The 11,751-nt window shown below is 40.0% G+C and overlaps 1 protein-coding gene across 1 annotated transcript; it reads right to left on the bottom strand.

The window, feature by feature from the left end:
- Nucleotide 1: 1 nt before the first annotated feature.
- On the bottom strand, nucleotides 2-3,272 carry LOC147642151 (pentatricopeptide repeat-containing protein At4g14050, mitochondrial-like). The gene is made up of 4 exons (XM_086803818.1): nucleotides 2,886-3,272; nucleotides 1,133-1,318; nucleotides 876-1,075; nucleotides 2-197 (listed from the first exon to the last, which is right to left on the bottom strand). Exons 1-4 carry the CDS (start codon nucleotides 3,270-3,272, stop codon nucleotides 2-4), a joined length of 969 nt encoding a protein of 322 aa, XP_086659944.1.
- Between the last annotated feature and the right edge of the window lie 8,479 nt (nucleotides 3,273-11,751).

An 11,751-nucleotide genomic window follows, 5' to 3' on the forward strand; every position in this document is an offset into this window, starting at 1 on the left:
GCTAGCTCAACGTCTCTCTCTGCTGCAGTTGCGTAGGCCTTGCAATCTCGTCATGGATTTGGTTCCCCTTGTCTTCGATCATGGCACATGCTTTCAAGATACGTATGAACGTTACTGCTTCTGGAAGGATGCCCTCACGCTGCATCGCTTCAAAGAAGCGAAGTGCTTGCTCTGCATGACCTTCTTGAGCATGTGTCCTGCAATCACTCTGAATGATTCAGCTAATTTACTATAGGACAAGCAAGGAATCCCCTGCATAAGAGGCCAGCAAGTACTAAAACAGCCTTTTTCATACTAAGGTAATCAATCATTGAACTCTCACTCAATCTGAAATCTTGATTACAAAGAGAACTTATGAATAAAACTAATTTTATGCTTTACAAAAGCTGTGTGCTTCAGCTTCACCTTGAGGCTTACAAAAAGGTTTTCTTTCTTTGCTTCCGTGATGGGGGTATCCAGTGCCGTTTAAAGGCGATCAGGTTCAGTTGTAGTGGAGGTTGGTATCAAAAAAGGCGATCAGTGGAGGTTGGTATCAGAAACGGTACCATGTATTGCCTTCAGTGCTGGAATAGATGAAATGCCATGCAACTTTCTGAAAAAGGACAAGAGGTGGGGTAACCTTAGAGGAAACCAAAGGAAACTCGGTTGCCTAGAGCAGAACCACCAGGTACAAGCTGCCAGCCCTTTTCATGGTCTTGGCAATGGCAAAAGTGTACCCGGATCCACTACTTGTGCTCCACACTCAAATTGGCATTAGCCCCAAGACATCCTCCAGGAATCTTTGGATAATGTGTGCAAGGCTCCACTGACTCGTCCAACACACAAGGAATCATGATCCCCTTTCTTCAACCCTAGAATGTACAAATGGAAATCACCCAGCTTGCACAATGTACCCAAGCATCGAATATTCACTAGTAGCCAGGTTATGACTGTAGCTTAGCAACCACATCTCCACAAATGCTAGCTGAGCTTGCTGAAAACCCTTTTTCTCGGAGCCTTGATGCGACACAGAGTGCACCCTGACCATCTTCAACAGTCTCAAGAGCTTGCGCAGTGTGACCTTCTGGTGCATATCCTGTAATCAATGCACTCCAAGAGACAACATCCCAAGAAAACAGCCCAGTTAACATACCCTTGAAACATCATCACATTTGGCATACATGTCCACTAGAGCATTGCCCAGCACAATGTACCCTTGCCTTCCAATCTCATCATGGACGATGATGGATCTGTTTCCCCTTGTCAAGGCTACTCGGATCGCGGCACATGCTTCCAAGATGCACCTGTAGGTCACTGCATCGAGAAGGATGCCCTCACACTATAGGTCTTCAAAGCAGTCAAGTGCTTGTGCATCATGACCTTGTTGTGCATAGTCTGCAATTAGTGCACTCCAAGAGACAACATCCCAAGAAAGCAACCGGTCGAGCACTTGTTGTGCCTTTGAAATAGCACCACACTTGGCATACATGTCCACTAGAGCATTGCAGAGCATGACTTCATATTGCAGCAACCCCTACCTTCGAATCATGTCATGGATTTGTTTCCCCTTATTGGTTTCGCTGATCGTGGCACATACTTTGAAGATGCACGCGTAGGTCATTACACATGCATCTTGTCAGCTGAGACCATCTCAAGAAGGCAGCCCACCATCAAACACTTGTCGTGCCTCTGAAACAACCCCGCACTTGGCATACATGTCCACTATAGCAACACCCACCACAATGTTGTCCTACTGCTGCAACCCCTGCCTTCCAATCTAGCCATGGATTTGTTTCCCCATATCGGCTGCTCTGATCATGGCACATGCTGCACATATGCTTTCCAAATGCATGTGTAGGTTGCTACATCTGGATGGATGCCCTCACGCTGCATTTCTTTAAAGCAGTCAAGTGCTTGCTTAGCATTTCCTGCAACAATTAATGCACTCTAAGAGACAATAACACAATTAATGCACTCTAAGAGACAATAACACAAAAAAGCAGTCCATCAAGCACTTGTCATGCATTCGAAACAACACCACACTAGGCATACATGTCCCCACCACTAGAGCATTGCACAGCACAACATCATTCTTCAGCAGAGCAACCCTTGCCTTCCAAACTCGTCTGGATTTCTTTCCCCCTTGTCAACTGCTTGGATCATGGCACAAGCTTTCCAGATGCATGCATAGGACGCTGCAGCTCTTCGAAGCAGTCAAGTGCTTGTTCAACGTGACCACCTTGTGCATATCCTGTGATCAGTGCACTCCAAGAGACAACATCTTGAGAAGGCAGCCCTTCAGGAATCTTCGGATAATGTGTGCAAGGCTCCACTGACTGGCCCAGCCCACAAGGGGAATCATGATCCCCTTTCTTAACCCTAGAATGTACGGGTACAAATCACCCACCCCAGCCCTTGCGCAATGTACTAAAATGTCGAATATTCACTAGTAGCCAGGTTATGAGACTGTAGCTTAGCAACCACATCTCCACAAACGCTAGCCGAGCCTGCTGAAAACCCTTATTCTCAGAGCCTTGATGCGTCACAGAGTGCACCCTATCCCTTTCGTGGGCACCTTTCTACTATTGATGTGTGGTTCAGAGAGAAGTGTGGCGATGTTCTTTCTACTGTTGATGAGCAACATTAGGCGGGCGCAACAGAAAGGAGGCCTTTACCCAACCCTCTCTTCCTTCAACCAACTGGCATGCATATTTGCGCTAGCTCATCGATGACTGATCTCTGCTTAAAAAAATCTCAGTCCAATTGTGATAAGAGCAGGCCTTGTGCACGATTCCCACACTTTGGCCAGAGTAGTAGGGATGGGCTTGAAGTGGGCAGGGTCTCTGTAGTAGAGGTACTGTTGAGTTCTGCTTCAGCATGAGGGATCGTCAAGAATGTCATCCTACCTTTTGTAGTTGAGATGCACTGAAGCTGCTGCCGAGCTGCCGAGCTTCTCCCAGATCGAGAATAACACCTCTTTTGTGAGAAGCACGCACATAGAGGAGACAAACACGAGAACTTCTCTCCATGGCGGCTGCACATTTCTCGCCCGGATTTGTTTTTGCTTGCTCCGCATGACTTTCTTGTACATATCTTGCAACCAGTGCACTCCAAGAGATAACATTCCAAGAAGGCAGCTTGCCAAATAGTAATCGCGCACCGCATTTGGCATACATGTCCACTAGATTGCAGAGCACAATGTCATTCTGCAGCAACCCCTGCCTTGAAATCTTGTCATGGATTTGTTTTTGCTTGTCAGTTGCTTGATCATGGCACAATGTCTGGATGCACATGCTTGTCAACTGGTCCGATTGTGGCTCATGCTTTCAACATGCATGTGAAGGTCACTTCATTTGGAAGGTTGCATCTCTTCAGAATAGTCAAGTGCTTGCTCGGCATGACCCTCTTGTGCATATCCTACAATCCGTGCCCTCCAAGAGACAACATCCAGAGAAGGTAGCCGGTTGAACACTTGTCGCGCCTTTGAAACATGACCGCACTTGGCATACATGTCTACGAGAGCATTGCCAAACAGAGGTGAGATACATAAAGAACATAGATGAGACACGATACATCCAACTTCATTTGTAGTCCACAAAGGTAGATACATAAACAACGTAGGTGAGACAAGATACATTTAACTCCATAAGGAAGATACACAAAAAGGTGGTTCAAAAATACTGTGTTACAGGCCATTTCAGATTTTGGACATAAACCTCATCGACACTACTTTCTCTTTTACCGTACTAAATTATGAGATCGAAAGGATAGCTACAAAAAGGATAGCTACAAAAAATGTATATACAAAACGTCTTTCAACAACCTATTAACTGAATGTAGCTACAAAAGGTAGATACAAAATGTGTTTCTACCATTGATAAAGCGAATGCCTTAAGCACCTTCACTTCTCATGTTTAAGGTAGTTTTCGCTACAATCCACACGTTGATGTATATATCGAAAACTTAATATTCAATGCAACTTTGTAGTTTGCACAAAACCTCAACAAAAAACTCCAATCTTCGTTTGGACAGCCATGTAACAACAAAAGTTATGTTCATGCAAAAAAACCATAAGAGACCAACAGGTTACATCAAACAAGAAATATGTTGTAAATGTAGCTCAAAAACACAAACTCTTTTGCTTTTACACAGTAGGATTTAGTAAAGAAGACATGATGTACCTACTAAATGCTCCTAATGGTCCTTCACAAACTTAGTGAAAACCTTCCAATCGTTTTCGTCAAGTTCGTACTTATTCTTGTTTCACAATCATATGTGAGATTTGCTAGAGCAATGATGCTTTCTATATTTATCATTTCAAGGTCAGTCAAATCATATGTAAAGCATCTCGTTCCTTTTGCTTTTTGATACCATCCTAGTTGAACCTCCACTGTTAAAGGCCTATTAGAGAGGCTGAACCCTCTCTTGTACTCCACATATGCACCACCAACCTTTCTTCTCATCTTTTGAACTCGACCTAAGTACCACACGCTTTTTGTTTTCTTCTTACTTTTTGAGGAGCTTGGCTTTCATGACCGTGTGATCTTCCCATTGGTGTTCTCTTCTTGGAAGTATACCGCCGCACAATCGCAACCAATGCCAAACAAATTTTCATTCGTCCCTTTATGACATTTTTCTTCCTTAGAGTAGAACACTCCTTGTCGAACCCTTGCCAGCCTATCTTTTGACAATGTGGGATTGCCATTCAATTGACTTACCAATGTGGACTTGAAAATTAACTTGTTCTCAAACTCTACAACCGGGCTAACTTCTTCTTTTTCATCCAAAACAGAATCCATGACATGTCGTATCTCACTGATAGAGACATCCTCATCTAAATCTACTTCTTGATCTGTTGTAGGAGCCTCTTCATCTGTATCAGAGTCTTGGAAATATGAGTTTGCATAGGCATCAAAAAATCCATCGAACCAAGGTTGCGACCACCATCACATGTCTTGTGTACCTTTTGGCTTCATATGTAGGCGTTCACAAATCTGTTGAGCGCTATGTAATCCCCTCTGTAAGGCACTAATGATCATCTCATTGGTAGAAACATAATCATAGTCACCTAGATTGGCTTCTTGCATACCCTCTTTGAGATTTAACTCCCTCCATACATGCTCTTGCTTCTTGTGAGCTCTTGTAAACGACAAACCCTCTTCCTTGCATTCAAAATGTGCTATCCTATTCAAAATTGACACTCTATTCTAAAGACATATTGAACTTATGAACAGAACTTAACAATAATACCTTCATTTGTTGCCATATAAGAATGCAATTTCTCTATTGAAGCCTCTATGACTTGTCTATCACCCTCTTCATGCTCAGTGACTCCATGGTGCATAGCTTCTTTTTGAAGCCCACGAAAAGCCATGTAATTCTTCTCATGTTTTTTGCTCTCCAATATGTGGGTCCTCATGAAGTTAGCGAAGCAATTATAAGCATCTTTCTTCCCTTCTACCGAGCCTTTTCCATATAAAGAACCACATTCATGACACCATATAAAGAACCACATTCATGACACCATATTCGTACACGGGGCTGCCCATCAAAGTCTTCTGTATGCAACTCAAACCTATCATCCCTTGGGATATTCATTACTTTCAGCTTTGATCTTGTTCTATCGCATTCTTGTTGCCAATGCTCTAGAACACTTGCGCTCAATAATGTACTAGAAATCCTTGAACATGGGTTGCTTTGAGTATCATGATTTTCTTCAACGTTTGCTTGAATGCATTGTCTCTTACTCGGAGAAGATGTCCCTTCTACATTAGTGGCACTCCTCTTGATCCGGACTAGAAGTCTATCATCTAGTGTCCAACGCTCTTCTTGTCTCTTGTTCAAGATATACTTATCATCATCTATGAACTCAAAGACTCCACACAAAAGCTCATCACCTTCAATCTCTTCTCGAACTTGAGAAAAAGTGGGCCTAAGTGTATCTTGTCTCACCCTCACAAATCCTAGTTGCTCCTCATTATCATCGTTGATCACTTGAATCTTGTAGAAAGATCCCATGGCACCCAAAGTGTATTCAAATAAGATCGCACTTAATACCTACATAGCACAAAAATTGATCAAATAAGAGAATTACTTGGTCCATGCATAAAACCAATTTATCATAGCAAAAGAAGAGATATCATTATGATCATCTTGCAAGGACATACATTCTAACATTGTCCCTATCAAATATTATTCATACTCCAATCATACAGTGAGAAAGAATATTTGAATAATTTTAAGCTACTATGATTTTCTCTCTCACCACATGGAAATACATTTCCCTCTCTCCATGAACCTTCCACAACCCCTCATCAAAGTGCATTTTGTAGGTAGATAAGAAGACTTGTAAAGCTTTATTTTAGAATTGACTCTCTAAAGAATCATTAGAGAAGAAACTATGCATGCATGTAGGCACTTACCTACCTACTCCATGTCATATGAGCTCACATGTCACCAAAATCTCACACCCTCTCTAAAATGGATTTTATCTAAGCAAAGGTGAACCCCATAGCAAAGTTCAAAAACACTTCTTATCACAGGACTATCTAACGAGCTATACACTTTTGGTTATATGTAGACATCTATCACTCTCCTACAAACAAGTAGCTCCCATCCTTTGAAAACCCACACTATGCTTACTTATAAATCTAAAAAGAAATGGCATTGCATTGTACAAGGACAATAAACTTACAAGAAAATAGAAGAATCTCTAAGGATTAGCAATATATTCAATCCACTTCACTTCCAATGCCACTTTAATAAGCCCACAAGGTTAACTCCTGTGATTCATGAACAAGTACTAATTAGCAAGATTAGTAGATGAAAAAAGCCCAAAACAGCATAATATACATATTAGTTAAAGCTACATCTAATAAAAATTGATTCTTCTTCATAACAGCTTGAAAGAAGCCTCATATCATATTGAGTATTAGTAGAGAGGCTTTGAAAATTACATGAAACCTCAGCCTAATCTTATTTTCTTACAAGAAGCCTCATATTGAGTATTAGAGAGGCTTTGAAATTTACATGAAACCTTAGCCTAATCTTAATATTTTCTTACAGCATAAGGAAGAGAAAAGGCTGAAATCAATGCCATAAAAATGCATTAATCATAAGCTTTAGCTATAGAGAAGGAGAAAACTACTTACAGTTGAAGCTTGCCTATTGAGAATAAAGGAACAGCAACACCATTGTGAAAGGGAGAGTAGATGAGGAGAGCATGAAGAAGAAAGGGGCAACAAGAGAGAGGCTACTTCTATGGGCGCTAAACTTTTCATTAAAAGACCCACTAATTCAAAAACAAGGCTTGTAATGTCAAACATTTTCAATAAATAAGAAGTTCATGTTAAAAATAAAAATAAGAAGCTCACGTTAAAATTAAAAATAAGAAGCTGAGCTTTTATTGAGCGTGGGCCTCAAGGATTTGAACCCAGAACGTTTGGCATGCTAAAATTTTTACCTTTATCATCTATGCCACTCTTCCTACATTCTACTTGTGTCATTCTAAGTGATTGGCAGCATATATAAATATAAAATACCCTTCTGTATATAGAATGCCTAGGAGACTGTAAATAAATTTCTGTGAGTCCATCCTAAAAAATAATGCCTTATGTTGAACGCACGTGATAGACACTTTTACATGTTAGTGACCCCCCCTGAGGTAGACATAGTGATAGGGTGTGAGCGGATGCTACACGATCAATGTCTGGGATGGAGTCATAGTGATGATGATGGTGGGTAGTAGCATGGCGATTCTAGGTGGGGTAGAGGTAGTAATGGATCCTCATGTAGTTCGCCACTGTTTGAAAGTGTGGAAACACCCCCAAATGTGCTCAAGAATGCCACACAACGTGTGGAAAAGGCACCAATATGCTCAAATAACTTGCCTGTGCATGAACAAGGGCAAAAATACGCGTGTGAATGCCCAAAATACACTAAACAAGGGCCAATATGTACGTGTGAATGCCCCCCAAAAATACACCAAATGGCCAAAAATATACGTGTGAACGCCCAAAATGCACGAAATTGGCCACACACCACACGAACCAGCTCGACGAATGAAATACACTTGGCCTCAAATGCATCCCCTCAAACACAAATAGCAAGCAAAAGTATGTGAAAAAGCATATAGTCTAAGGAGGTGTAGGTGGTGGATAATGAAAAATGAACAATGAATCCCAAAGGAAGTGCCCCCAATATGAAAATGTCCAAAGAAGTTTAAATGGACTAAACAAAAGATGGAAAGTGTGGAATGGCCAAAAACCTTAGGAAGTGTATGTACACACACACCCTAAGTTTTGGGTATTTTGATAAAAAGAAAATAAAACCAATGTGTCCTGTGGCTGAGAGTTTTTTTCCTCTCTTCTTCCCATTCACGTTTGATGCCATACTCAGTTTTCCTCCCCAGGACACTCTACTCCTTAAGTCCAGAGATTGAAGATTCCATATATATATGATGGCTAGACTTGCTTCTCCAGTTTATAGTTTTGTTTTGTTTTTTTTTTTTCTGCGTGTCTGCGTTCATCTCGCCCTGAGAGCTCGATGACAATGCGCTTCAGCTATGAACGATGCGCTTCATCTCTAATTAAGAGCTATATAGAACTTGAAGTTTTTTTTAAAAAAAAAACGTTTGCGCTGTAGAGAATCACTGGCTTCTGCTGTAGAGGATCACCGAGATGGCTGCCTGTGGTGCTGGGTGCCCCCCCAGACTGTAGAGCGAGCCTTGCACTGCTAATAGAGCAGGGCCTTCCTACGCTGCTCCCCGGCTGCTTCAAAAGCCCCCGATGGTGCGAATACCGCCGCTCTTAAAGGCTCGGGGTTCAGCTGTGTGATCTTGACAGCAACTTGCTTAGATAGAGTCGAGGGACATTGTGGTCGGTTAAACGTTTTAGTGCATCTGCCGAAGTCCATGCAGGGACTGCATGGTCACCTATAGCAACGCCATGAGTAAAGAGGATTCAGTTTGGTGGAAAAGTTAAATTGCTTGCTGAGATTGGTTGTGCTGGGTATGCAATAACATAATTGTCATCCATGTGTACATGTTTTGCTCATACAAGTTGTAAAAGACTTGCAGTGCTTCAGAAAATGCTTCTAGTGTTGGCCTTCTGCTCTTTCTTGTAATTCAAAGGCTTGACATGAGGTAAAGTGATAACAGGAGTGTTTTATTGTCAATCTTGTAAGAAGGTATGTATTAGAGATGTTAAGAAAGGAGAGCATATCCTCATTAAGGGCCACTGCAACTTCTTAGCTTGAGAATATCATTATCCCAGCTTTGTTTGACGGGCTTGTATGTTGTAAAATGAACTGTAGAAAACAACTAAGTGTTGCGCTTTTGAGGTTGAGAGAGTAGCTGAGCGAACTGAACGAATTGTAGAAACTTTTTGCTCACAGCAAACTTAAGAAGAATGCAGACTCTCTATTGCACATGTCTGAGGCTAAAGAAGGAAATGAAGACTATGAACTATGTTAAGCAAAGAAGCTGTTGTACGTGTCATCTGAAATTTGTAACTCTTGTGCATTTTTCTCTTGCACCGACCATACATCCTTAAGCAGCCATACAACTCTTGAGCGTTGATCTTTATTGTGGAGGCATGCTCTTTGCATGCACCTAAAATTGTGTGCGATTAGAGTGATGCCAAACACTACTGCTGTTCAGAAAAGATGATGATACTAGCTAGTCAGAAGATTTGACTTTGAACATCTCTTTGGTTTTCTGAAGATCTGACTTGCTGCTATGAGAAGAACTGCTACCAAGCTGTGCTCCAGGAGGTGAAGAGAAAAGCTGTGAAGAAATAAGCCATAGGAGCCTGCTAGTAGGATTTATCATGGAGCTCCTTTCTCAAGGATCTATAGCCATGGTTGGTATCGTTGTGGCTATTCAATATGTTCTTGAGAAGTTGCACCTTCGAGTTTGTAAGTTCCTATCTCAAGCTGCTTGTGTAATGATGTTAGGCTTTGCCTATTGTTGTCAAGATCCTTGGCTAGCTAGGTTAGAAGACCCCTCCTATGCTGCCCGACTTACTGTGAATGCTTAAAGGCTGCGAACTAATCAATGGTTCGTAGTCTCTCCCAATAGCCAACACAACTCAAGCCTTATGGTGTATGGAGCATATTGGCTAGTGCCAATGGTTTGGGTTCAACTCCTAGTGAGGCTTCTTTAACAACAGATAGTTGCAGCAAGAATCCACCTCATAGGGCATACATTCAGTAATCTTTATTGTAAAAGTGTGTTTAGCATTAATCTTTGAATGATTAATACTAATCTATAATAAGACCTTGCTGTTGTACAAATCTAAAAAGGTTTAACATAACTTTTGCACACTATCTTGCACATCTGCATCATTCCATTGTTGTTCTTTGTTGTAAGTCACTGCTCTTGAAACTTTACAATTTCTTTGCATTCGCTATGCAGTCTTTGGCACAAGTTGTTGAGATTCACTTAATCTTTCACCAAACTTTGAAATCTTGCACAAGTTTTCAAGAATTTACCCTTTAGAACAAGATTAGAGTTTAGGCAAACTCACTGCACCATTCTTGCTCCATATTTTAAAGAAAATTTAGTTTTGTGCATTTTTCTTGAAAATCTGCATCGAGATTCTGCAACATAAGTCTGAGAACTCTCACAACAATCTAAATTCTTTGCACAATAATCTGAAATTTTTGTACAACAATATGAATATTCTGCACAGTATTCTCAAAACTGTGCACAACAACCTTGATTTTTTGATCTTGAAGAAATAAGAGCTTAAAGGATTAATATTTGAAAGTGTAAGCTCTCTAATTAAGATAATGTAAGCTCTCTAATTAAGATAATGTAAGAAAATCATTCTAAATTGGTTGTTAAAATCTTTGCTAGTCTTAATTTCTAAATCAAGAAAATTTTCAAATTGGATTAATATTTGAAAGTGTAAGCTCTCGAATCAAGATAATGTAAGAAAATCATTCTAAATTGGTTGTTAAAATCTTTGCTAATCCTAATTTCAAAATCAAGAAAATTTTCAACAAAATCAAGATCAATAAAATCAAAAAGTTCAAGAAATCAAACTAGAAAGTGGATTAGGGTTCAGAAAAAAAATGATCAATATAGATTTGAAAATATTTAATATAAATTTCATTGCTAATCTTGTTAAAACAAGAAATTAGCAAATATGAAAACTATGTAAAAATCAATTTTGAAAATGATTAACATTAATCAATATTAAGAAAATACATTTCAAAAAATTAGATTAACAATAATCCAAAAATGATCATTACTAATCAAGATCAAGAAATTGCATTCTAAAAATTAGATTAAATATAATCTAAAAATAATTATCACTAATCACTACCTAAACAAGGATCTAAGCCAAGAGCTCTAATACCAATGAACGAAAGGTGTATCTAGATTAGCTTAGGAGTAGGGAAAGCAAGAGAGATTAACACTAAGAAACATGGAAAGTAAAGTATATCGCAAGATGTTCAAAAAGGTCCAAATTTCTTAGAGTGCATGCTTTTTATAGTCCCACGGCCCATGTGCCCTAATCCCACATGTAAATAACCCTAAGCCCATGTTCCTAGGCCCATCCTATGTGTATGTGTATCCTAAGAACACTTTGTTACAATAAATTTCTACAAGAGAAGAAGTAGATAAGGCAAAAATGAGTGATGCACAGGAGAGGCAGGAAAACAAAAAGAATAAAGTTCAAACTATGGAGAAAGTGAAAATATTTTTGGTTTTTATCAAACACAACTAAAACTCAAGTTCCTTCTAGTCTCTAAACTAGTTTTCAA

Source organism: Cibotium barometz, chromosome 1 (genome assembly GCF_041138505.1).
Source record: "Cibotium barometz isolate CiBa-2024 chromosome 1, ASM4113850v1, whole genome shotgun sequence".
Classification (NCBI taxonomy): Eukaryota; Viridiplantae; Streptophyta; class Polypodiopsida; order Cyatheales; family Cibotiaceae; genus Cibotium; species Cibotium barometz.

Bases quoted from the DNA above. Each gene is read 5' to 3' on its own strand.
- LOC147642151 (XM_086803818.1), bottom strand. From the start codon at position 3,272: ATGTGCATCCAGACATTGTGCCATGATCAAGCAACTGACAAGCAAAAA. The intron at 1,319-2,885 runs GTAGGATGACAT...GAAGACCTATAG, and splicing joins GTGCATCTCAACTACAAAAG to TGTGAGGGCATCCTTCTCGA. The intron at 198-875 runs GTGATTTCCATT...GAGTGATTGCAG, and splicing joins GGGTACATTGTGCAAGCTGG to GACACATGCTCAAGAAGGTC.